This window comes from Diorhabda sublineata, chromosome 11 (assembly GCF_026230105.1).
Source record: "Diorhabda sublineata isolate icDioSubl1.1 chromosome 11, icDioSubl1.1, whole genome shotgun sequence".
Lineage (NCBI taxonomy): Eukaryota > Metazoa > Arthropoda > Insecta > Coleoptera > Chrysomelidae > Diorhabda > Diorhabda sublineata.
This window is the reverse complement of record NC_079484.1, coordinates 6,594,810-6,622,771: the sequence shown is the minus strand read 5'-3', so window position 1 is coordinate 6,622,771 and position 27,962 is coordinate 6,594,810. Positions and strand designations below refer to the sequence as shown.

The 27,962-nt window shown below is 30.5% G+C and overlaps 5 protein-coding genes across 18 annotated transcripts in view; 3 read left to right on the top strand and 2 right to left on the bottom strand.

Moving 5' to 3' along the window:
* Nucleotides 1–3,329, top strand: part of LOC130450496 (chromodomain-helicase-DNA-binding protein 7) — a 65,440-nt gene extending 62,111 nt beyond the window's left edge. For all 11 annotated transcript variants that reach the window (XM_056788901.1, XM_056788912.1, XM_056788911.1 and 8 more), the window contains one exon: nt 10–3,329. In XM_056788901.1, coding sequence (XP_056644879.1) covers nt 10–276 — 267 coding nt within the window. In that variant the 3' untranslated portion in view covers nt 277–3,329. The remainder of the gene's footprint in view (nt 1–9) is intronic.
* A 2,363-nt stretch (nt 3,330–5,692) lies between these two features.
* LOC130450025 (uncharacterized protein K12H4.2) lies at nt 5,693–8,504 on the top strand. Its single transcript, XM_056788180.1, has 3 exons — nt 5,693–6,016; nt 6,119–6,379; nt 6,438–8,504. Exons 1-3 carry the CDS (start codon nt 5,746–5,748, stop codon nt 6,605–6,607), a joined length of 702 nt encoding a protein of 233 aa, XP_056644158.1. The 5' UTR covers nt 5,693–5,745; the 3' UTR covers nt 6,608–8,504.
* A 193-nt stretch (nt 8,505–8,697) lies between these two features.
* On the top strand, nt 8,698–18,710 carry LOC130450023 (uncharacterized). Of its 3 annotated transcripts, XM_056788179.1 has the most exons (6): nt 8,828–8,914; nt 8,988–9,123; nt 10,300–10,502; nt 10,780–10,960; nt 14,005–14,234; nt 15,007–16,578. In XM_056788179.1, the coding sequence occupies exons 1-6, from the start codon at nt 8,875–8,877 to the stop codon at nt 15,627–15,629; spliced, it is 1,413 nt and encodes a 470-aa protein (XP_056644157.1). In that variant the 5' UTR covers nt 8,828–8,874; the 3' UTR covers nt 15,630–16,578. The 3 variants fall into 3 exon arrangements, with proteins under 3 accessions (XP_056644155.1, XP_056644156.1, XP_056644157.1); XM_056788177.1 differs by having other exon boundaries at nt 8,698–9,123; nt 15,007–18,710; XM_056788178.1 differs by having other exon boundaries at nt 8,771–9,123; nt 10,873–10,960.
* On the bottom strand, nt 17,094–22,616 carry LOC130450026 (programmed cell death protein 10). 2 transcript variants are annotated; one of them, XM_056788181.1, is made up of 5 exons: nt 22,186–22,616; nt 21,956–22,133; nt 20,807–20,939; nt 19,894–20,058; nt 17,094–18,879 (listed from the first exon to the last, which is right to left on the bottom strand). In XM_056788181.1, exons 1-5 carry the CDS (start codon nt 22,255–22,257, stop codon nt 18,795–18,797), a joined length of 633 nt encoding a protein of 210 aa, XP_056644159.1. In that variant the 5' UTR covers nt 22,258–22,616; the 3' UTR covers nt 17,094–18,794. The 2 variants fall into 2 exon arrangements, with proteins under 2 accessions (XP_056644159.1, XP_056644160.1); XM_056788182.1 differs by having other exon boundaries at nt 20,807–20,933; nt 22,186–22,467.
* A 1,220-nt stretch (nt 22,617–23,836) lies between these two features.
* Nucleotides 23,837–26,104, bottom strand: LOC130450097 (WD repeat-containing protein 55 homolog). The gene is made up of 3 exons (XM_056788295.1): nt 25,421–26,104; nt 24,486–24,660; nt 23,837–24,394 (listed from the first exon to the last, which is right to left on the bottom strand). Exons 1-3 carry the CDS (start codon nt 26,001–26,003, stop codon nt 23,902–23,904), a joined length of 1,251 nt encoding a protein of 416 aa, XP_056644273.1. The 5' UTR covers nt 26,004–26,104; the 3' UTR covers nt 23,837–23,901.
* Nucleotides 26,105–27,962: the final 1,858 nt, after the last annotated feature.

Sequence of the window (27,962 nt, the reverse complement as noted above, 5' to 3'; positions counted from 1 at the left end):
GTATTTCAGGTTTCACCACTAGAATCTCCTGATATTCCCAGTAAAGAAGACGAACAGTCGAAGGCCGAAACATCCGAGGAATCGGAAACGCCCCCTAAGAAAAACGCGAAACGTACCCGAGGCAAACGCAAATCGGGTGAAGTTCCCATCGATCACGAATCGGTGATAGCGAAAAAGAATTTACGTTCAAGTGCTAGTCGATCTGCAGCCGCTGCGGCAGCCAGACAAAAGATGGAAGCTGAAAACGCGCAACGGGAGAGTGAGAACAATTCATAATTTATTATTTCTGTTTATTGTTTATTTTTGCGGATTGGTTAGTGCTCGGAACTCAATGACGCGTTTATAAGTTGGATCCTTTTATTGAAAGTGGAATTTTCAAATCTTACATTCTGCATACTGAAAATTTCACTTATTAATCCTTGAATAGATTATGAGAAATTACACAATTAATACTCCTGCCTAATTACTTCGACAACAATTTAATTATTGATATACTTTGAAGTTACAAAAAATATTAACCACTTTTGAATAATATATCTAAACTAGGATCTGACTTATACTTACTTAATCGTCGATTTGTTGTACAGTCGTGTGGGTATTGGGTGAACTGTGATACAACGTTATAGAACACTTTTTAAAGTGATTTTGTGGTGTATATTTGTCATTAAAACTGATGATTGTTACAATTACGCTTGAGAAAAATATAATATGTATTCCCCATTTTTAATGATTAACAATATTTAGGATATAATTACTGAAAAATCTAGTAGGCTTAACAAATGACAACTAGTATTGTTATACAACTATCTAAAACAGGAAATGGTTTAATAACGCCAAATATATGGGACATAACCAGAATCATTATATAATGTATTGTTTTCTTTTTTAATTTTTTAATGATAATCTTTAAACAAAGCTCTTAAACAGTTTTCAGAGTTTGTATGGAGTTAGTAGTTAGTATCGCGTTTGAATTAGCCACTCGAGGCGGTGATGTAGAATGAGGTCTCTAAAATGTCATGTCACTGCTTTGATTTTTGTCTTTTTTTATCAAAACATAACTCATCACAACTTGTTCTATGTTTTCTTAAGTGTCACTTTTACATCACGAAGAAGTGATTAATTTTTAAACTCAGTAAGAGGTAACCCTCATTTGAACTTAGTTATAATTGCCTAGATGAGAGTTTTGTTGCCTTTTTTTCATTAAAAATTTTCGCATTTCAGTTTTACTATATTTAATATAGAAAAAACTTATAAGGCCTGATGATAGTTTAACGGCACTAAGAAAATCTTTAAGATTCAAATTCAAGAATTAAAAAAATCCAGATAATGTGAATTTCCAATTCGTTAATTTATTTCAAGTTCAGTCCAAGTCAAAATCCCAGTACCTTAATCAAGTTACAATTTCTTGCTTGAGCCGTTGTGATATTGATACTTAACATAACGCTTACTACCACTAAACCAACACTAGCACCTACATTTTCTGGTCTTTCGAACCTTCCATAGTCGTTGGTTCATATCCGGGTCAAAAGACCAGACAGTATAAATGTGAGAGTGTTGGTTTAGAGGTAGCACACAGTTTTCTTAGTGAACAGTATTTTCATTTATTATTATTTTTATTATTTAAAATTACTTTGTGGTTATGTCTCATGTTAATTTGGTGCTTATAAATAATTTAAAGTGTTGTATTTGGAATAAAAAGACTGCAATGGCTGTATTACAATTGAGGATGCACAAAATGGTCGGTATCTAACCTAAGAAATGAGACCATTTGATTTTACTTATTATAGACAAGTTTATTCTAACAACAAGGATATTTTTCTTCAAAACATGGGATTTTGATTGATATTTTACATTATCTTATAAATCGATACCTTAGAGCACAAATTTGCTATCTTCAATTAATGAATAAATCAAAAATTGGTTCCAGAATGGAAAAAGTTTTTTTGTAATATATTTACAAAGATTACAAAATTACTGGATATCGAAAGAAAGTATTATCACTTCGATATTTCCAAAAGTGCTCTAGGGTATTGACATGTTCAAATACAAATGTTTATAGTGTTGTTACTGCACTTAATATAAAAAAAATATGTCTCCCGCAACTTCAACCATTCTTTAAAATCGACTGATGCAAAAAAGGAGGTATCAATATCTTTCAATAAAAGAACAATATGATATGACAATATAAGTATTAAATTTCTATTATTTTAAATTTATTGTCAGTTCTTTTAAGATATCGTATGACGAGACGGAAAAAAAGACGAAGTTCTGACGCCACTTCACATATGTTAGTCGATGTGTGGAAAAATGTGGCTCCTTACTTGGAAAACAAGTATAATTCATAGAACTGATTTATTTACAATAAATTTCTCACAAACAGGTATGATTCTCGATTGAGTCATCTCTAGTAACAATGAAGTGAAATTGATCAATAAAAATAATTAAACTGATGGTTTCTTGTTTTTTCTAAAATGAATAATTAAGTTTGTGCAGATTTGAAACTATTGTTACATAATTATTATTGATAATCAGATACTTATAAGTCTACATTTAATAGAAATACCTGCACTATTTTGACAAGCAGCCTCTAGTAGGTTGAGTTATGTAACCATTAATTTATTATCAACTAATGTGGTGTACAATTATTTTAGATTGAGCGATATATGGACACCTCACTCTAATAATGTGTTATTATATATAAATAGATGAACTGAAACAAAGTTCTTCAATTATTAATATATTTCTCTTTATTTATCATCGAGCAGAATGTGTATAAATATTTAACAATAAATTACTTTATACCTCTACTAAACAGCTTTTTTGTCTTCCGTAATTGTATTGAAACGATTCAATTGTACTTTTTGTATATTTTCTTTTTGCTTAATTTATAAACTTATTGCTTTATATACTTATCTACTCGTAATGAAGAAAAATATCTAGATTTGAAAATTTCTTATCAATATAGGATATTATTAGCACAAAACTCAGTCATTGGGGCATTTCTTTTTTTCCAAAAAAGAAAAAATCTGAAAGTTCTCGCGACTCGAATGTATCGAGAAGACGCTTCTACGGAATGAATTGAAAATGCGTATTTTACTAAATTACAACAAATGAAATTAAATTCAAATTGTAGAATATTGTATGTTTTTGAAAAGAACTAATGATTTTAGTTTTGTATGGTTGCATTCAGAAGTTTCTAGTTAGTTTTTTTGATTTCTCTTACAGTAGTGAAGCGTTCTCTCCTTGCTAAAAGTCCATAATAGCTCAACTGTAGCACTACAAAGTTTAATAATCTCATTTTTAATAAAGAAATATGTGTAAAGACAAAATGGTTATTAATTTTTCATCAAACTTTCCTATAATTCCTCTACAGAGTAAATATAAATTAAGAATCCAATAAACACTATTTCCAGTATATCAAATGTAAGATGAATTAGATAGTTATTCAGAGTATGTATTTTCCATTTCAATTCTGATATTTAGAGGTGTATATATACTTTTTATAACATTAATACTTCTTTCTAGTTTTAACCAAATTATATATTTAAATGTGACTAAAACAGAATATTGCACAAACTACAGTAGAAACTAAAGTATTTAGGTCAGTTCGGCCCAAGAACTTCATATAATGCGGATAATCCAAACCATTTTTTACATTTAAATTAACTAAGAAAAAAAAGAGATACTACTACAATATAATGGAAGTTTCATATTTATACAAGATATATTAACGTACATTGAGTAGTGAATATCTTAAAGTAAAAAAGCCAAATTTTTATCTGAAATAACTTCCAACTCTTCATTTTTTGATCTAAACCAGATAAATTTGATGAAATCCAATCTGTTCTCCAAAATATTGATGAAATTATTTTTAAATGGAATTTATAATCTACTTTATGATCACATTTTATATCAGTTTCCGTTTTTGTCCATTTCATCAAAATTTTCCATTTGAGAGGCTTAGTTGCCATGTTGTTGGTAGATAACTAATCTTCATTAAAGTGATCACTATCTTCAATACAATTACACTGCTATGTCGTTTAAGAAAATGATTTTTTAATGTTTTTACTTTACTCAGTATGAATTATTATTTAAATATTTAGATTTTTCCAAAATCTCATAATATTCAGTATTCATGCACGAACCTCTGACATTCTGATATGGAAAATCCACCCCATAGAAAATTATTGTTCTACTGTAATCCGAATCAATGAAGTTGAATAATTTCATGAATATCGAATGTTTTTTTACGTAAGGCCAACTTTTTTCATTTATTACGACAGGAAAAGAAAAATTTTTTTATTAATAAAAACATTATTTTATTATTTGAGAGTGCTATAGTTTTGTTAACTAGAAAGATCTTTTTTTTAATATTACGTTCAACAATTCGCAATTTGTATATATATAAATATGTTAGGCATAATAACGAAATCATTTTTTTAAATACGGTGTGTGAAGAGTGTAAATAAAATCTAGTGTTTTTTTTATTTTTCCTTTTTTTTCAATGTACGTGTAGTGGAGTCATAAATAAATTAAAAAATAGAAACACTTAATTTGTTTCATTCGTTTCTCGCTACTATCCTATTTTTCGTTTTGCTTCTCTTCCCACTCCCACATATTATTCTGGTGGAATAATCTCAAATTTGAACTTCTGGACACGATATCGTTTCACTGTTGTTCAGCATTGTAGGGTGGTGTTAACTTTTCTCACACCAACTCAATGGGTTCGCAAACGTGGCAATACTCCCGGTGAAATAAGGCAACTTCACGGTATTTACATTCGATGTTCATACAAATCTCGATTGATATTCGGGTGGTTTGTTTTATGGCACTGACACTGAGCTGCAGGCCCAGCCAGTAAAAACAACAGCATGGGTCTTTGCTACGTTAAACTCAATCAGATTGCTTTCACCCCACTCCAGAATGTTTTTAAAATCGGTATAGATAGCGATGATCTATTGCTACCTACGAATTTGGGTGTTGATCGAGTTTATTGGGGCGCCACCAGTGTGCTTTCGTCAGCAAAGCAGTTTTGCCGAATAGAGCATGATGATGTACAGAAAGAACGTCGATGATAACATGCATCTCTAGGGAATACCATCGTTCACCTCAAACCTTTCTGAGGTGCGGCCATCGACAGCGACCTGAATGGATCGATCTTCAAAGAAGCTACTGAGCCAGTAGATAAGTGAGGATAACGAACCGTTATTTAGAAGGCTGGCATGCCGAATCCTATCAAAAGCCTTGCCATGTCCAGTGCGATTGCTCGGAATTTCGCAATTTCTCTATAGCTTCAGTTCATAAGTTGGGAGACATAGGTCAGGAGATCGGTTAACAGCGATTTATCCGCTCACATGGATTTTACACCAAATTTTAACCAACAAGATATTTTTATGCCAAAAAGCCAGAAAATATAAATGCCTAAACAACCTCTTTAAAAAAACAAATATAAATCAACAGACGTTCACATTTACACACTGCTGTTTTGGGGTAGAAAGTATCCTCTATCAAATGGCTATTTAGATAAGGAAAAAAGTCTAAGGGTATGATCTGTTTATTTTCCGAACGCTAGTGAACGTCTTCTGGATTACTTATCGAAAATTCATAGTTTCTTAAAGTCCTAAAATAATGTCTGGGAATGTCTGAACACAATATTATTTTTCAAGTATAAAAAAGAAGATCAAAGCGAAAAAGAAGAATTGAGAAAATAGGTTATATCGTTATTGTAAATGTTATTTTGGAACGATGCTTTCGAATTTCAGACATATATCAAGATTTGTTGCCTCCAAATCTATAAAACCTAGTATTTATTTGATAAGAAAAAAATCTAATAGAGAATCTGTGTCAGATGAAAATGTATCAAAACCGTTAGGAAATATGAGTTCTAAGTATCAAGTATATCATGACAAAGATTCAGAAATTATATTAGATGTGTATGAAGAGCGTTTAAAATATTCACAGCTTTTGGAAGATGAAGAAGTTGAAGAAGACCGTTATCAAGGGCTTAACTTAGAGCGTAAGTTGATTTTGGATGTATGATACTATGAATTTGTTTAGAATCTTTGCCATAGTTAAATTTTGAAATAATGAAGAAGGATGTATTTATTTTTTTTATTAGGTGGTATAAAAGGAGTATATGATATAGAGGACTTGGTAGAAGTATTAAAACGCGAACAGGCACAGAATATATTTGTTGCTGCAGTACCAAATGAAGTAGTTTATGTAGAATACATTTGTATTGTAAGCGGTAAATCTGTAAGACACATGCAATCTATAGCACAATTTGTGAGGAGACTTTACAAACACAAACGAAAATCGAATGATCTATTACCAAAAATAGAGGGTGAATGTTCCAAAGATTGGATGGCATTGGATTTAGGTAACTATGTTAAACATTATTTGAAAATATTGATTCATATTGTATAAATATTTGCTAGGTAATATAGCATTACATATATTTTCTGAAAAGGCAAGAGAACTATATGATTTGGAATCCCTTTGGAGCTTAGGCAGTGAATTTGATGAAGAATATAATAAGCCAGAGCCAGTGTCTGATATGTTGGAAAAACAAACTATTTATCTAAAAGGATTAGAACCTGCTTCGTGATTGGATATGAACAAATTAAGTTTAATGTAAATATAATAGTTGTTATTTTTAAACAATTTTTTTGAAGAATTGGTAGAAAATATTAAAGTTAGAAACTACTGTTCTTATTCTATCACTTTATTCTTCATTTTTTTTTTGTCTCAAAATTATTTTTATTAACATAAAACAACAAAAAATTAGACTTTCCTCAGTCTTATTATTTAAAAATTGCATGTGTTTAATTTGCTTAAACAATAGCTTTTCTCTTTAACCCTGTTCAAAATTTGTTTTTATCAGTATATTTTGATCAGAAAATGACTGTTTTGAGTTTAATTGTGATAGAAAACTACTTTAGGCAAAATTTTTTTTCCAAGTCTAATATGTTCGAAAAAGGGAGCTGCAGTTGAAAGTATTGACTTATATTACTATGGTAAAAAGAATCAATAAAAGCTTTCCCAGGAGGATATTACAAATTACAAAGTGTAATGTCTACACTTCTTCATCCATTAATGGGTTTCTTGTTTTACAAATATGCCTGTAATTGATGGTTGATGAGGACTACCTCATTCCTATCGATGTCACTGTGTTTTACTATTTTTCATCTATGTAAAAAGCAAGAGGCTAAACCCTATTACACTCTAGTAGTTAGAGTGGTGCCTGCCGAGTAGTTAGAGTGGTGCCTGCCGAGTAGTTAGAGTGGTGCCTGCCGTGTAGAGATACCTGTGAGTATAGATCTTGAACTATGACACTCTTCAAATCAAAAACAAAACTAAAGTAGTTTCCTCATTGGATCAAAGATATAGGTATCGGGTATTCAAATGAAAAAAATACTTAAAGGTGAGATTGTTAGTTATCAAGACCTCAAGATATAAAGTGATTAATCAAATTTCTAATGCTCCAAATTTCTCATATAGTCAATTCTATGAATACATAAAATAGGAAATCTTCCAAAATCCTACCATTCTTATTTTGCTGATTTAATTTTTTTATATATATTCAAAATCAATTCAATTTTGTATCTATATACTTTATTACAATTTTTATTTTATGTTGGAATAGAAAGTATATACATACAATAAAAATATTTTTGTTTCCTCTGAAACTTCTAGGGTCTTTGATGTGGAATCTAAAAATTTATTTGGACTGATTTTAGGATCTATTTCACTCTCTTCTGATGATGTAATGACTTCAATTGGGTTTATTAAATCTTCAAATACACTTAGTCATTTGCAGTCATCTATCTTTTTCTTGAGAATCTAATATCCATACAGCCAAAGTAAAACAGGAATTGTTAGAGTTTAAGAGTAGTATTTCTTCATTTTGTATATTCGTAAAAGTTTTGGACATGTTTGTGGTAGTAGTAGAGTAGTTTTCTATTGGTTTGTGTTTTTCTTATTAATCTGAAGTAGTTTATTTCTGTCGCTGGATTTATAAAATGCTATCACCTTCCAAAACACAATTGAAATGAAGACTTCATTTGTTGAGTGTGTGGTGTACTTTATAAGGAATTTTTTTTCATACATTCGATACTGTCAGTTTTTAAATATGAACTCAAAAGTATCTTTGTCACAATCTTGAATAACTTCTTATGATATTCCGTTGACTTTTGACCATTAAGGTGTGAGTTTGATATGCTACAAACCATAGTTGCTGAGAAAGTTTGATAGTTCTTCTCTGTTCAATGGTGGACCTGTTAGGTATAGTGTACATCAATGAATAGATATTTTTGGTTTGGGAAAGATCCTACATAATAGTTAGATACATGTTGAGTATATATATGTATTAAAAAAATTTCTCAATTATTGAGGTTTTTATAATTTTTTTCCATAAATTCACTTCATTTCATTGGTCCACAATATACTTGGTTGTAATAATTATTTGCAAATTAATATGTATGTGACAATTTTTATATTCATTTCTAAAAAATATAGAATGAAAACATATAAATAATCCTCTAATGTGAAAATGGATAATATATTTTTTTGGGGCTGCATAATATTACCTTTTAGCAATATCCTATATTATGTTGTAGTTTAACTAGAGTGAGTAACCTGATAAAGAGTCATAAATAGGAATTGCCTTATCTAGTTTATCTGTAAGAGATAAGATACATCAACAAATATTTTCCAATAATGTGTCACAAAAAACTACAAATAAGTGTACAATAATATATTAATATGAATAATGGGTACAGTAAAAAATGTACCAAATAAAAAAGTTTTGTTAACATATGAACTTAATTCCAAGCAAGATGCTCTAGTAAATTATTTAGTACCTTCAGTTTGTGCATGTATTCTTTATATGTTTTTAATAGCAGCGGATATTGCGGTAATTTTTAGTCATTATAAAAATGGAGATCCTATTTGGGCTTCTCTAACTTTATTTATTTTATATATACCAGTATTGGCAAGTTTCATTATAATTATTTCTAATTGGGAGTTGTGGCCTGAATTTGAGTCTTGCTCAAAAGTGAATTTAATATGGTTTTGGACAAAAGTGTTGGAACATTTACTTTTTCCAGTTTGGAGTATGTGGAGGTATGTAAATGTTTTTTTTTATTTTCAAACTGTACAAGAAAAACTTTAATCGAATGAAATTCATTAATCATAAAAATAATAACTTACTAGTCTTAAACGGTGAACCGATATTGAAGAGTATTCAATCTACATTACCTTTTACTATCTCTATACATTTTTTGGAAAGTCTAGATACATTTTTAGACAGTTATTGCAAAATATTTTATGCCTTATGTTGAATAACACCAAAAATGAAGTAGTTGTTGAAGGAAAATTTTGAAAGCAAAAAGATGTTTAAAGCAAGGAGACCTACTATCAATAGTACTCTTTAACTTTTTACTAAAAATGATTCTGAGAATTAGTGGTATCAAAACCCGAGGGATGATTTACAACAACAAAACATAAATCCGTGCAGATATAAGTAGAACGAAAAATGATTAGAAAAAATGTTACTACTCTTTGAAAAGAAAGTGAAAGATTATGGAATACGATAATCAAACAAAAGACCAATTATATGGAAAAAGAAAGGGATTTGAATAACTTCAACAAATTAAAAGTGACTAAAGAGACTCATAAATTTGATGAAGTCCAGGAACTCGAATAACTGGGAGTGACAGTGACAGAGAAGGTGGAACCAAAGAAATCGACAAAATACTGACGAGTGGGAACAAAACGTTTGGAGCCCTAGGGGGACTACGCAGTTATAAAACCAACAAAGCTGTATGGCAGCGATTGTTTGGCCATGATCAAAAAAGAAGAAAACAAAATGAAAATTTCGGAGGAGTGCAGCAGTAAAAACAAGTGGAGGAGAAGAACGAATGCAGAGATCAAAGCTGAGATGGGAGAACAAAAGGACTCCGTTGAATGGGGCGTATAGCTAACGTAGATAGTTGGGTGAAAAGATCCTTATTAAGAGTAGGAGCTAAAAGTAAAAAATGACGTCCACGAAAAAAATGGATAGAAATATGAAGAGAAGATTAATGAATAGGGATAGACAACTGGCATGAAACAGCCATGACTAAAAATAAATGGAAGAAAGCAGTAGAGCGCCTCTTAAGTCTTGGGCTTATAAGACCTGTTGAGGTCTTAAAATTAAGTTGATAATAGTGTATAATGTTTTATACTTTTTTGTTTACATTCAAATCGTACTGCAAGTTATCCTATAAACATTAACTATATATTTATTTCGTTTCTTAGATTTGCAGAAAGAATATTTTGGTCTATAGAAGCCGTAAGAGCTGCGGATGAGAGATCAACTAAAGATGCTGTATCTGTCATTACATCTCCTCGATCTATAGAGTTGTACATATTCTTACAATCTTATTTACATGCTTTACCACAAGTTTTATTACAACTCTATATTCTTATACGACATAACAATGATCTAAATCGCCAAACAGGTGAGATGATTTAAGAAATATTTATTTTAGAATCAACTTATGAAAGTTGTGTGAGATATCCGTCATTTATTATGTTTAAATTGAAGGAGATCTAAGTCAAGTGATTAGTTTTCTTGAGTCAGGACCACTTTTATTAGCATAGAGCTATTAGTATGTGTTTTTTTTTGAAACTTGGTTATTTTTGCTAATTACCAAGATGAATATTGTTTTTTTTTGTATTTGTTCAAAAACTAAGAACAGACTTACATCAATGAAATTTTGGATTGTATTTTTTTAGAAAAAGCCCAAATACTTAGTCTTGTACTGAATTTAGTAAAAGTTTCCGTAACAACTACTTATTATCAACGATTTAAATCCCAAAAATTAACAGGGAAACAATATCCATGGTACAAACAACACGTGGCTAATGTTCAAGCTTCCAATGTGGTAGTGAGAAGACATTTTGTTCCCCAAAGCAGGTAACTATAAATCATACTCTAAAATTGACCAATTTTATTAAAGCACTTCGACCGCGTCAATTTCTGTTATTATGATCGCGATTAAGCAGCTTTTAAAAGAAAATAATTTTAAAGTACTTCTGGTTGGTTTGCATGGAAGATACCAGAGAGCAAGAGAGAGAGCAAAATAGGGAAACAGTGGAAGAACACTTTAATATTTTGAGTTAATTCGAATTTATATTTTTCCGCGCTGCTGCGTCTTCAGGCCGAATATGTCCGAAGATCTAGCGATCGGTTTAAACGCGCCAGATTTTTATTCTAAGAGTAGTAGTTTGATCTAGTGACTAGACACTGCCATCTCCACACTATGGGCATCACGGAAGATCTGGAGTGCCGTTGGTGCATGGAGGAGGACTAAATCGCAGACCACGTGATCTGTGAGTGCCCTGCACTCATACGAGCGCGATTTAAACACCTAGGCAAAACTCATAACTTGCCTAATGACATCAAGGGGTTCAAGCCAAAGCGCCTGATCGGCTTCTCAAATGATATCGGTCTTTGGTAACGTCAGATGGGGCACGATGGGTCTCTCTGAAGGCCTATGTGCTCAACGGCTCGCTGACCGCTCACAACTATGTATTATCAACTAACTATGAACTAGTAGTATGATCCAGATCGCCGACAGTAGTAGTTTAGATGATATAGGTCATGGATTGTAGGCAAGTGAAGCGGGTTGCCGCCAATTTTTAATATTTTCCATATATTAGCTACCTTTTGTAGTTAAGTGATAATTTACCTTTCGTGAGTCACGCAATGGTTTCTTTTTTTTGTTATAATTATTATAATATATGATTGCCGGCAATTCTTGAGAAACGCAGTGTTGCCAACCCATTTACGTTGACTGATTCGTAATTGTAATTTTCATATTTATTATAAATTTTTTTAACTATTCGCTTCGTTTATTTTGTGTTCCGGAGAGATTCGGTGGTCCTCGATTTATAATGGTTAAAACCGCGATTGAAAGGATTGTACGAGTTGGTACCAGCAAACATCTTTAATCGTATAAGGGCGCGTTTTCATGCTGGCAACGGGCAACCGGTTGGAATGTAAGGTTATGTTTTGATGTCGGTGTGTCTGTAGTGTTATTATTCATTGGATGTTTACAGACTGAAAATTAGTTAAAAATGTATTTGCACTGTACACCGGCATATCGTCAAAGGTATGAAAATGCTATCGCGCAAGTACAACAGCAACATGCAAGCAGTCCTTGCAGATGAAAAATTTTAACTGCAAAAACATTCCCCCGCCACTACCTTTCCGTCGCCGGTTGCCCGTTGCTAGTTGTCAGCATGAAAACGCGCCCTAAACATGCTGATTTGATTGATTGACACTGGTGCACTAAACTACGCGTTCACGGCACCTAAAATACTGTTTTGGGCGCTCCACATAGCGACTACGATCGTTGTGATCGGGGCGAGAATGTCTCTCCACTAAAAAATTCAATAACTTATTACAACATAACCTCATAAAGTTTTCGATTTATTTTTTTGTTTTTCCATTCGTTAATATTTATCTCAACGCTCAAAATGCCTCGTACTCCATTTCATTTGGGTTTACGATTATAACGATCTGGACTAAATGTAACGATCATCGCTGAACATCAAAAACACAACCTCACTTTTCTAGTGTAGTTTATAGTTGCAGATACCCTGAAAAATGATTAAATGGAACGGAAAAATCGTGATTGTCGTGAGTGCTTAATGGAGGAATGCACTCTTACTTAGCCGTGTGAAAAGCAGTCTTGACGTTAATGAATTCCTACGTGTTTTATTAATTGTTACGGCAAAGAATAACATAACGGGAAATTTAATTCTTTTGAAATTAAATCATTTGGAACCATTTGACTTGAAGACCAGTCCCGTTACATAACTTTGGTAGTTTAAGATTCCAAAGTAAAATTATTGGGGCAGCTATGTGGAGGAAAGCAACTCGGTTTTAAAGAATTAAGAAACTCCTGTGGGTAATGGACCGCATCTTCTTGATTCATTACATTATCATTATGTAACTATATCTGATGGAAGTTTAGTTAAAATTAGGTTGTTAATTTCGTCAACGCTACTGTTTCGCCGTCAATATTGCCCTTTGACACATCCATTCATAATCTTTATTTTCTATTTTGATGATATCAGAGTACACTTTCGATATTAAATCCCCAAACTTTCTCTTAAATCGCGATCAATTTTATAATCAAAATGAGGTACTTTTCCGTGTCCTATTAAAAGTAACTTTGAAGGGAAATTTGTACTACCTTCCCTCAAATGTGCACTCATATTGGTAGACACTTTAAAGGTATGAAAAAACTTCCTTAATGGGGAACTTTTAGACAAGATTTTACAATGTCTGCTCGTTTGTTGAAAATCACCAGCATCTCATCCATGATGTTATCACATCTAATATCTCTAAGAGTACTATCTAGAGCCTCTACATGAGCTCAATGGATCATGGTACATTCGACCCAGATTATTTATGACGTCTTGTAAAACTTTTCGCTATCTTTCTGTAAAGAAACAGTGGAATAAGTTGTGCGTCCACCTGCTAATAAAGTTGCAGCGATTCCTGACGACACTACTACTAAAGTTAATTCTTGCATACATATTTTTTTGGTCACTTAAATGTTTACCCAACGCACGTTACGGAAGCCCTCAAATATGAATAATTTTTGAGTTTTTGCAACATCTTTCACTGATGCATTGCTCCTAATGGTCGCAGTGTGATGTTATATAGCCTAAAGCCTTCCTCGATAAATAAACTATCGAACACAAAAAGAATTTTCCAATTCGAACCAGCAGTTCCTGAGATTAGCGCGTTCATACAAACAAACAAACAAACTCTTAATCTTTATAATATTATTATAGATATCTTAATGTATTGTATATTCAATATATCAAAATAGTTCGTTGATTTATTATTTATTTTTATAACTGTTTCGACGTTTTTATCTGTTGTCGAAGTGTAATGAGCACCAAATTTTACATATCAAGTATCCTTTCATATTTATTTCACAGAAATGAAGAAGAGAGGCTAACGAACAGTCAACTGGTTAATGAACATGATTCAGATCCTCCAAGATATTCTAGATTAAGTAGGAGAAGAAGTAGTGATTTTTATTTAGAACCAACAACCTCTGGACTATATCACAGACATACACTTTTAGAAACCGACTTTGATGAGAATGTACAAACAAAAATTAAAATTTTAGATGAAGGACTAGACGAAGTAGATGGACCACCACAATGTAAGTATTCTAATGAGTCGACTCTAAAATTCTGATAAAAATAGTTTCATTCATTATACATATGAAGGATATTGTTAACCTTATTTGGAAAAATATTTGCTGTTTTTTACTTAAGAAGTCGATATATTCAGTTAATTAATGTTAAACAATACTGCAGTGGCGGATTTACCGTTTTTATACCTGTTGGCTATCCGTCTTTGGCAGCTTCTACACACCTCTCCAATTGGATCCCTTATTTGACAATTTTAACTTTATAATTGTTTCGTGTAAGATCCTTGATTACTTTCATGGAAAAAAATTATTGAAAGACATAATTTTAAGCAAGTTTAACAGAGCGTTTAGCAAATTACTTAAAAATTCAAAACTCATCTTCTCCTTGTCTTCTTCTTCTCCTTAACTAAGCTGGAATTTCTGGAACCGTTGGCGATACTTATACTGAATACACTGTTTACACCAATACTCATGATTACATTGTCTGACGCGCATTTCGATATCCAAATTTGTGTCTTCAGAGACTGAAAGTAAAAAAGTAAATAGTTTACCTTCAGTCTCTGAAGACGATAACGTGGTTATCGAAACGCGCATCAGACAGTGTAATCGTAAGTGGTTGTGTAAACAGTGTATTCAGTAGTAATATTTTTTGTTAAAATTTTGTAAATAAATTGAAAAAATTTGAAGCTGTAGGCCTCAAACTACTCAACCTACTGGTAAATCCACCATTGAATACATGTAATTACAATTTATGGTGCATTAACTAATAGTTATTTTACAGATACATCTGGATCATACGCAGTGCCAATAATTGATGATTCGAACAGAATTGTATCTAGCCAAAGCCTTGTCTCTGATTATACAGAACCAGACTTCAACATTTCTAGAGTTATAAACGTAAAAGGTTTAGAGGATGATGATCTTGCCGGAAAGTTGATAGCTATTGTTTGGTGGTTCACATTTTTATTAGCCAGAGTTTTGACGATATCTATTTTCGCATACTTTTATATGAAAGAAACTATCTACGTATTAACCATCCATTTTATATTGATTGTAGTTATTCTCGTTTATGATGTCAAATCAGACGCAGTTAAAAGATCTAAATCCGTATTTTTTCTATTTATAGGTCTTGTATATATTTTTTGTATAATTGAATTCAAGATTAAGTTTAAAAAAGCTACGTTAATTTTCTATGGATTCTTCATAGTGGTTTTTACAGAAAATATTATAATGTGTTTGTTATGGTACTTGTTAAGAGTTGATTCTATCGAGAATGATTTTTGGTTCAGATACGTTTTTTATGTTATCATTTCTTGTCTTATCTTAAGTTTTTCGACGATGGTATTTTATTTTATTCTAAATAAACCTCAGAAAGTTACAATAGAAACAATTGTGAAAAAATAGTACAGCTCTCTTATTTTTTGTTCCATAAAATGAATTATATATCATTTTTGGAAACGTTCATATTGCCAGACTTACAATCAATTATACGGGAACCTCAAACTAATAAAAGTAACTTTTATATTATTCTGAAATTTCTATATTTTATTTATATTAATATTCTTTCTCATTTGGGGTAGTTCGTTTAAACATCAATTTATAGTTTATCTATACCTATAAACTTCTACTTACAATACTATTTTGAATTTATTTATATATCTATACCATTTACCCTTTTACATTATTTAGTTTTCAATTGCTTCTTAATGATCTCTACCACAACCTCATCGTTTTTTTTTCACAATTTTGTTACTTCAACGTCATATCGTCCAGTAACTGACCTTTAATTATAAATTTGACTTTTGTAAGCAACATCGTATGATAGAGCAATCTATAGAGTGGTAGAAATCATTAACAAAGGCTTTGAAAAAAAAATTTTTTGTCTCAGCAGCATTTCAAAATAGCAGCTAAGCTTTTGATAAGGTTTGACACAGAGTTGTTATATAAAATCAAAAATAAACTTCCATGTCACTTTTACCTATTATTATTATATTTGGAGGATGAACATTTCTTTGTAAAATGTCAACATACAAGATAACTGTAGGGTACCATAAGAAAGTATTCTGTACTCTATCTAATTTATACTTCTGATCCGCCAATCACCATGAAAACAGAAATAGCAATATGATTGCAATAATTTACAAGTGAGTTTAAATAAAAGTCAAATCTGGATAAACAATTCTAACGTGAATAAGTCAAATTAGGGAACATTTACTTTACACGAAGACACATACCCACCAGTGACACTTAACAACATTTAGTTAAAACAAGAAAATGAGACAAAACACCTGGGTATGTACCTAGATAGAGGATTAACATGGTCAAAGCAGATCTTAACAAAAAACTGGGTATTAAATTCAGAGAAATGTACTGGTTCATTTCAATTATTTGGGCTTCATCCCATGAAACGAAAAAGCAGACCAACGTGTCAAAGAAACAACAGATAACAATGAAGCCAGAATAGTTATGGGGAAACACCCTAAACACTTCTAATTTATTTACCATCTAGTTTTCTTTTTACTATCCCGATGTGTTCACTATGACATCAAATTCGGCTGTAAGAGACTCGTTTCATGTACTTTTTCAGTTTCCAGAATTTTAGATTCTTTGGGAATCACTAATTGGCCATAAACAAACAAAAAGGCCTTCTTAAAAAGTGTCTCCATAAAAAATCACTAAAACAAATAATTAGTCACTCAAAGAAATACAAAAAAAGTACCCAGTGCTTCCGCCTAGCTTTAGATTCGATTAAAATATTACAGAAGAGCTGGCGTCACGGTCTATGTCAATTAGTAACAACATTAATCTCTAAGATTAGGTGTTATCAATGTAAAATTGTCAGGTGGGAATAAAATTGAAAAATAGAACTACTACTAATTGAAATCATTTTAATACGCTTATTTATACGTCTATACAATCAACACAAACATGTGTCATAACAACATTATATATTTTATAACATATATTACATATTCTTTTTAATAATAATTTTTAATACTCTAAACCTTAACCAATAGGGAAAAAGTTGTTAACAAGTATGCGGGAGTACATTTTAATTTATTAAAACAAATAGTAAGTAATATAAAATAATAAATCTAGTATTGTTTGAAGAGGTTGACTATTGGTACAATGGTCGATTAAAAGATGCTCGGAAGTGCCTAAAATAGTTTTTGTCACTATGGTTTAATGGTGAAAGGTACTAGAGATGAACATTACATTTGCATTATACTTTTTTTCTATTACAAGAAATGGGAATTTTTCTACCATTTGAGGATGACTAATTCCACAATAAAAAGGGAGTACTGATAATTTCTCCTGTTTAAAATACACTGCGTTGCAAAATTATATTTTTTAAAATTTAAAAACTGCGGCCGATCAATTAAACATATATATTTTCAATGTTGTAAATGTTTTTGTATTTATCAGAATATTAAAAAAATTCAGCAAAAAGTAAATTGTATGGTTTCTGTTATCAATTTGCTTTAAAATATTCGTAAAAGCCACCTCCAAGCAAAACTCCTCCAAAACGTTTGTGAGAATAAAAATATATCGACTGGAGAATGTACTACTTGTCATAATTTCAAGTGGCATGATTTTTGCAAAAGCATTAACTTTGTTGCAAACACTGTATTGCATAAAAAATATACTGTATTTATAACTACCAAATTAGTGAAGATAATGTGCAAAGAAGTCTAATTTCTTTCCTATAGAAGTGATGGTTCTTTTTTAACCTTAGATCATATGTAGCATCTTTTATATGTACAAGAAAACAAAAACAATGTTGATAGGACAATAAATTTGGAGGAAAAATTATGTTAAGGGACCATCATGGATATGGTTGTAATTCAAGGAGGTCATCTACACTACTAGATAAATAACAGAATCTAAAACCGCATATGCACCATATACAAGAGAGAAAAATTTATCAATTAACAACATTGCACGATCAAAAGTGGCTATGGTTATAAAATTACCCCCAGAAAACTAAAAATTGCAATTTTAGCTTGATCTATAACAGGTGCTTATTATAACTCTGTTAAACACTAGTGGGATTATATGGTTTGTTGGCTGATTTTAACTACGAAGGACGTGAGTAGTAATAAAAAAATAATACTTAATAATCAATGATATATTTCTTAAAAATTCATTAATAAAAATTTGTATATGCCCATATTATTATTTTATTCCAGTGTCATCAGATTTGAAAAAAACTTAAAGGCAATTTTTTTATTTTTAAAATTGTGTTATTTGTGGCGCAGTGTATTTTTGCTGACCCTGTATAACAGTGGAATTGAAAAATTTCGAATTTACTTTCCATATAAAAAATTGAATGATGCCCATTAGCATAAAGGTCTAAAGCAATAAATATATATTTGTTAAAATGAGACAATAAAATATGTAAATCCTGTTTGTGAACTTTATCAATTATTTTAATATTGTTTTTAAAAAGAAAATAAGAAAAAAAATAAATAGATATGACTCAAATTTCGTTTTATTAATTTATTTAGTCATTTAGTCGACCATCGTCAACAAGGAATAGCGCGTATTTTCTGTAATTTTATACTTTTATTACTCGCACTTGCTCTTCACTGTGGTTATGATCATATTCGTCTGGTGAATTAAATATAATGCACTAACAAATACTGAATTGGCACTAAAAAAGAAAAAAAATAGGATCAGAGGCCTAAATTCATAACATTAGCTGCCTTTGTAAGTTGTGCTTTGTGTCAACAAAAGTATCTGTATTTAAATAACTTTTTTTTTAATATCAAATATTACATTTACATAAGTTAATATTCAATTACTATTGCAATCTAATTTGTTTTAGAGAATGAAACAGATAAAGAATAAGTCAAGTCCAGCTCTGGTTTTTTAATTTCCTTTTATTTAGTCTCATCCAGTCCTGATTAAAGAGGTATGATTAGTTTAGGTTTAAAAATCCATAGACAAGCCATTCGATAAATATACTTTTTCTTTTTTACATGTTTATATACTATATAGTTTTCTGTTCATGCTCTTCTATTTTGTTACTATTCATCACTCTCTCAACAATTATATATAATCAATTGTACATTCCAATAGGAATAGAAACTGCTCGACCAAGAGCTGTTTGACTCATTTCTTATTGCGAGGCAATCCACTTCTAACCATTATTCTTTTTTAAAACTAAAGTTTCTTGCATGTTTTGCATATTTTTCTTCATTTTTTTCTATCCTGGGTATTACTCCCAACATCTGCAGACTCCTATTTTGTTCAGATCATTTGTCACATTAACTTTTTGGTTCATTCTGCTAATTTTTTTACTTCACTATTATTTTTTATTAGTTTTATGTTCTAGCCATCATATTAGCTGCAATTTCATCAATCTGGTGATGGTCTCTTCCTTTAATTTCAGCGTTCATAAGGATTTAATATTGTCCATCACCTAACTTTTTTGGCCTATACCTATCATTGTTATTTCGAAGGTATTAAGTTTTCCTTGTTAGCATAATTAGTTCAAGAAAGTAATTACAAAATAGATAGCAAGTGTACATTTTATCTTGAAATTGGATATGTTTAACTGACATTTATTGAATAATAGCAATTATTATACTCTATATTCTCTTTTTTGAACTGTATTAGTTGAATTGTTATTAAATTTGGAAAGTTAGAAGTGGAATGTACTTACTGTCCTTCTTTAAAATATTCTTTCAATGTATTACTAAATCTTTTAGAATACTTCACAAACTCCCTCTTTCTTTGTTCTAAAGACTGCTTTCCTGCTGTACCAGGTATAAATCCATTCACTGCATTTACAGCATCCAATAATTTTTTTATAGCACTAGCAATTTCCCTAAAAAATACCTCGATTTTATAAGAAAGTATTGATATTTTGTTGACATATTATGAATCTTATTCTTAAAAGAAAAATTATTATTGTACAGAATACAACTTAAATATTTGAAATTGAAAAATAAGATTAGTTACTCTCTCATTCATAGTAATAAGGTTCTGCAGGATTTCAGTCTAAGTTTTATGGTTTCTCAGATTTTTCACCTACTGTATTTAGTTCAAATAAAATTAAAAAAAAGCTTTTTAAAAACAAGCTTTTATTATTTGTTAATAAAATGGACAGTATAATTAAAAACATTTAGCACCTTCTTTTTTCTGTTACTATCACGATGAGCCCAAACTCGATGGAGTGTTTCCTTCATTTAATTATGGAATTCCTATGGCCATCTTCCCCATCATCAATACAGCTCGATGTAACAATAATGTTGCATTGTCATCTGATTTATACATGCATGCAAAATTTTAACTCAATCTGAGATCGGGGATTAAATCAAATTTAACTTCCAAGATTTCATTATACACAGGGGGACAAGTGAAACTGAATATAAACTTATAAAATAGCTTCTGGTTTTGAGTTACAGCGACATGTCATTTTTTTAGAGGATAAGCCTACTAAGAGGTTATAATTATAATTACTATTCTTCCAATTATGTACTTAGAGAAAATACACAGAAAAACAAATACATTAAATACTTTCAAGGGGCAGATGTAAAATTTATATTTTTACTGAACTTCAATATAATACTAACTTTATAGTTTCCAAAAAGGTTTTTCTATCTGTGATTTCATCTGGAATTCTGCTGAGGATTCTTTTTAACGCAGCTGATTTTCTGTTTAGCTCTTGGAATGCATCTTCTGAACGATTGAGACGATATTCTACAACTGAAAATAGTAAAAAATCCTTTCCATTCACCTTATTTATTGAGAAAATTGACAGAATTTAATGGTTATAGCTCCATATCTTGAAATATCGTGGTCAAAATTGGTGCATGAAAATTGTAATATAAATATAAATTATTTCCTAGTAAAGTAGTTCAATCAAAGGAAGTATTGAGTATACCGGAGTGTTAAAAAAAGAAACAAGTTGACAATGTCTTAAAGTAGTAATTACTAGTGGCTTTCAGGGATAATTATACCCCTTCAAAAATCATTCCCGTATTTAGAAAAAGGTTTTAAACCCAGATGATTATGCATTAGTTCTCAAACAAAGTTATATTCGAACCTCACTGTACATCAGTGCCAAATTTAAAAGTGGTATTTATTTAAATAATAAAAAACTGCAAGATATTTCTATCTGAATTCCAACTTACACTAAATTATGATTTAATAATTGCTGAACATAGATTTGCTGGTTTCATCACTTTTTTGGAATCTTATTACTTTATGTTCAAGTTGTAATAAATAGGTTATCTCTATGGATATAAGAGGTATAGCTTGCAGATTTACCAAATAATATTAAATATGTATTAAAATTATAATTTTAATTATAATAAACAAATTCTTATCCTCTTTATTCCAAAATATTTCATTAAATTTCAAGAATAGTAATAATAGATAAAAAATTAGAATTTTATGTTATCAAATATTCCTAGAACCTTCATGACAATTTTTTATATAAAATCCCATTCATCCAACAAATTATTTTATTTAAAATATACTTCTAATTTAAAATATGAAAAAATCTTATTCATCAACTACATAACTATATAAGTGCAGTAAAAAAGTGTAGGATTGTATGCTTGTTTAACTGCTAATTAATGATATAACTTTTAAGTCAGTTCTTGTTTCCAAATGATCATTCAATTCTATGCTAAGTGAATTATGTACAATATTTGTGGAATCGGAACTATTACTTATTAACTAATGTTAATAATATAAGATATAAGACATATAATTACCATCAGAGTCGGATACTGCCCCTTGTAAGCGTAAAATACTTTCATTCATATTGACTGTTAGATCCCCTTTCCGTAAAATACCAATAACAAGGTCATATGTGAGCCCTGGATGTGATGCTTCTGCTTTAGTTAGAGCTGACCGTAAGGTCTGCGACGCCGAAACATCCTGTTTTTCTAGCTACAAATGAATGATTAGTTACATTGTTTTTGTTAAATTTACACACACATACCTCTGATAGAATAGGGCGTATTAATACAGGCAGTATTAATGTTGTCACAGGAGTTTCATCTCCCATTGTCATATTTTCTGGGATTGTTGTCAATTTACCTGTTATCTTATATTCAACTTACTCTATTGAACTAAATGACCAAAGATAAGATTAAAGATAAAAAACATTATAAAAACAAAAAATTAATCAACAAATGTCACGTCAAATGGACTGGTATTCTTCTTCATTTTTATCATATCGGACTAAGATTTTGAGTTATCTAAGTAACCACTACATATAAAATGTAGTTAAAGTTACGTTGTTACAAATTATTGCTTGCTACAGGTGGAAATATTGAAGAATCAAAATACCCTGCAATAATGTCTCCTGTTAAGAAATAAAGGTTACAAGTCGAGCTCTTATCTAGGTTCGTGCATAGATATAGTAATACTAGATTGCGCATTCGATAAAATTCCTTTCCTTATGTAAAAAGGAGATAGATACTTACGGTATAGTTATCTCCATCAAAGGCTAGAAGATGTATTCATTTCAATTTCACTTGTTCCCTTATCTCATTCAACCAATCTCCGTACTGTGGAACAAAAATAACTCTACCTTATACCAGTGGTTGTTTCTTTCTAAATTTGGCACAACTTTTCAGTATAAAAAGTATCAGAAAGAATCGTACAGTCATAGTAATGCTATGCCTATGGGTACGTCATCGCGCCGTCAATCTATTAGCATACATATCTCAAGAGAAATACAAACTTTGTTGTTACCATAGAGGTAAAATCTCTATATTTGTTATTTATTATAAACATGGCGGATTTTCGATGCCAGTGCCCTCGACGGCAGGTGGCAGAACTAATCTATTTTCGCGGTTCATTTAAATCTGCAATACAGAACACCTACTATATTCCATGTTAATCATATCCACACAATTCCAGCCAGCGCCACGATGGCAGAAATAAATTTATGTTTGGGAAATTTACATGCAATTTGATCTTCTTATTGGATATGTTTCTTGACGATTGGTGTCAAACTAAACACAGAGAAGATATGGAACAAGTAGAGGGCGATGAATGGGAAACAAAGAACATCGATTCTCCAATTCTTTCTACTATATTCTGATTGGATCGAAATGACGTCGAAGTTTCAAGTGGTAGGAATGGCAAAAAAAGTAACAAGCTTTGAATTTATTGACTAGTAGAGGGAGATAGAGAGTGGTAACTAACAATCACGATCGTGCTTATGAACCAAAAGATATCGCTGATACGAGAATTCGAGTAGACTATCTATAGGGTGTGGTCATCTACGAGTAAACTGATGCTCTTTCTTTATCGTCCAATGATACAATTTTACTTATATGCTACTCTCTCTACCTTTAATATTTTTTCTATGAGACTAAAGCGTTGTACTTACACGTTCAAACTTGATAGTGATCACAGGATTGCAATCAAGATTTCTAAATTTCTGGATGTTTTGTGATCATTTACATCAAATTGTCAAACAACATCCTATATTGACAAGCTGAATCGCGATCATTTATTAGGATCACAGATCGTGATCTAAATAGACCATTTTAGGTATGAGTATATTTGACAAATATTAAGGATATTCAGATGTGATTCAGTTGTCAAACACCTTCAAGAAAATAAAAAAAAAAGGATAATTAAATTAAACTGTTTTATTACCCAACATAATGCCATATGAATATAATTTATATATTAAAATAAATTAACACAAGCCACTGAAAAATTCTGAGGCATTTTTGATGTTTGATGATGGAAGGTTATTTTTCAATTCCTTCTTTTTGTTATGTTTTTTATGATTCACTTTTTCGAAATCTTCAAAATACTGTATATTCCAGAATTTAATATCATTATTATGACTACTGGAAGCTATAAATTGTCCAGTGTTACAAATATCAACATTCTCAATTGATAAATCGTGTTGTCCAACTACACCTAAATGTCTGTGTGGAAATAAATGTGTAGCCCTGAGATTTCCATCTTCACAAGCAGTCACTACTATATTTTCTGTTATCGGTATTAAAGCATTGATAGATGTTTTCGGCCCGGGGAAAATATCACTATGGAGTCCAAATTCTTCCCAATTATATACAAACAGTTTCCCTTTAGATGATCCCGATATTAATTTAGTTTCTGATCGAAATACTCCTAAACATGTTAATTCTTCCTCGTATTCTTCGGACTGCATATGTACTTTTCTGAAAAAGTATACTTGCATAGTGTACAAAAGTTAGCTGAACAATAAGATGTTTAATGTGATATATTGAAATTTCTTAAAAACTAACAAACCTGTTTTGTAAATCAATGCTTATAATAGATCCATCTCCACTAGAGCACACAAGATACTTCTTAGGTTCATTTGTGACCATATCACTAATATAGTCCTCATTTTTTTTTGTTTTATATATTTGTTTATCACTTTTTTCTCTCAAGTCCCACAATTTTATTGTACCATCATCATCTCCTAGCAATAGCAATATTCAATATATAAGTAGAAGAATGTTTCTAAATCTTCTTGATTTCGGTAATTTATATTTTAAAATTAGATTTTTTTTTAATTTTTGAAAGACAGAAACATCAAGAAACTTAACCTTAAAGATACATATTATTTCCATGATTTAATCAATACCAAGAATCAAAGGAATATGATAAGAATGAAGAATTATTTTCGTACAAAATTAAATAAATTGCTTTAAACATGTAATAGCAGAATTGCAATGAATGCAATACAAGATGAGTAATTTCTTGGATGTTATAATGTACAAATTAGAAGCATTTCAAATACCAATAGGTCGTACTTAACCAACAAAAAAATTTAAATATATTAAAATAATGAGTTTTGAATATACTGTATCATTAATAATTTGTTCATAATTCAATAATTACTAAAAATAATAAACATACGTTAATTAACCAGTTTATTTGTTCTTCTGCAAATGTACTAATTGTTAGTTAAGTCCTCTTAGGAATAATGATATGTTAAACACGTAAATAATGACAAATATTTACACTACAGATGTGATCAAACATGATCAAATAAGAAATTAATAATAAATCAATATGTCAATTATAACATCTGCAAAACTAGAGGAAAGTTAATATGGAAGTTAATACACAGTTTGAACTGTTTGACACTTTGAAATATGGGTTGAAAGAGAATCAACTTTTTTTATAAATAAAAATGTTAATACATATTGAGATAATAATTATCTACTGTAACATACCTGTGGCAAAGATATTTTCATCAATAACACTCAAACAATATATAGGAACTTCATGAGCATTTTCATAGAATTTAACCAATTTTCCAGATTCTGCATCACTGATCATTACAGATTTATCTTTTGATGTTGATAATAATAAATTACCATCAAGGCTGAATTCAATATCCCTACAGGCTTTTGTATGTAGTTCCAAAGTATTTATCAATTTATTCTCGTTGTTAGAATACTGGTATAGTAAAACATCACCCACAATATTAGCAACTGCTAATAAATTATTGTGAGGATGAAATGATATATCTGTAATAAAATCTTCGCATTGTATATTTGGAGGACGATCTCTTTCTCGCTGGTTTTCATTTCTTATAGCTTTTATAGTTTCATCCTCCTCTTTGTCTTCAATTTCTTGAGATTCTTCTATATCTGATTCACTGTTATCTAAAATAGAACTTTCATTTCCGTTCACATCTTCATTATCTGAACTGGAATCACTCATGCTAACATCGCTTTCATCTGTGTTACTCATCATGTGTACTGCTTCTTCTTCTGAACTTTCTTGATCTTGATGATGTTTCGTTTGGCACATGCTTTATAATTATTAATATTAACCATAACAAACAAGTACTTTACTATTGACACTTGTATTTTTTAGGTTATATTTTTATTCTTCAATAAAGTGTCAGAGTCATAGAATTACATATATATAATATTCCATGGGTACATCTAAAGGTAGGGCATCATGTAATCGCTTGTCGCGAATTCTAAGCTATGAACAGCTCACGTGTCCATTTTTCAACCATTTGAAAAATTGCATCGACAAATTTTCACAACAACAACACACGTTACAACGACAAACAGCATCGCTTTAAAAATATAATTAAACTGTGATATAATTATCTACATCCCCATAGACTATTTGGGAAAGAATAATGATGAATTTCACGTCGAAAGTAAAGTATCTAATTTGTAATTATTTAAACATTAAATTTCCAACTAACTTTAGATAAAAATATGAAAGCAACTACAAATGTTTAACAATTTTATATACAATATTTATTAAAAACACATGTATATTTTGTGAATTTATAAGTGATGTAATGTATACTAATTTTTATTATTGGAGTAGGTTTTCATCCAGCTATTTATTTGTCAAAAAGGAAGAGGTAGTAACAATAAAGTGAATTCCGCGGAAAATATATTTCATCACTGCAATTCAATGTGACTGAATAAATCACATGACGAGATCATGAGATACTCATGTAGAAAATAAATTTCATATTATAGCAGCGTATTTTGAATGTTTACGTTACATTACGTGTCATTTTGGCAACAACAGTTTATCTGACTCAATACTTCAATCAGCTGTTGGTTTTAAAAATATTTATCAACATTCAGTTATTTAATGACGTAATTATTAACTATGTTCATTTTTGAACGTAACATTTATTTTCATTAGTTGTTAGAGCCAGAGGCGGCGTAAGTACTTTACATTAGGCGTTTCTATTTTACCGGTAATCAATATTGAAAATAATATGAAATATTCGCAAAAATAATAATTCAGTAAAATCAAAAAGAGAAAATTTCTGTTTCTTTAATTATTTCTTTTAAAATACACCGTTTCAGTTTGTTTGGAAAATTTAGATGATTATGTGAAGTGGAACATCGTGGGGATATCTTAGCATTGTTTTACTTTTTCTTAATTATGTTTTCTGTAAAAAAACCTTTCATCTTATTTTGGGTTCAGTTCATATGTATTATTCAAAATGTTATCAATTGACTACCACAGAACATACCCTTGGGTTTGTTTTGTGTTGACTACCATACAACAATATAAATCTAGACGGGTAGAAAGCTCTCACCTCAACATTTATTTAAGAGTGGATGGTAGACCGTACATATTCTAGTCATATATGTGATATTACATATATGATTCTAGTGGAGCATATTTTGATGTGGTTCGCGGCTGCATTATTTTTGCCTACCCGGTAGGTTGAGGTATGATTTCTTATACCCAACTGTTCATAGATCTTCAAGCAGAACAACAGAAGTATTGATACATACACGATAAATGTTGAGTTGGGTATAATATTTAAAGAAAAATTTATGTATAATAGCTGTGATTTTTTATTGTCTGAAATAATGTTAGGATAATAATACTCAAACATCGATTTAAAAAATATGGCGAACAGACTGATTTTTATTACAGTGTATGAGGTTTAAACCAGAGAATTATTAAACAAAGAGAGACGAGAATCTGTTGGCGTCCAAAATATTTAGAAAACATTGAAAAAAGTTTTCTACACGTTCTTTGCAAATAAAACTAAAATATAATTAATTTTCAGTTTATCCAATCATATTTCTCGTATCATTCTTTTCTCTATATTACTAATCAATATAATATAACCTAACCTAACCATTTTCACAAGTTGGTGAAATTGGATAACCTCAAAATCTTATTTTTCTACGCTTGGGTTCCCGGCCCCGGCAAGTCACGAGACGCGAGCGCCATCTATTGAACAGTCATGACAACAAGGCGTCGGCCATG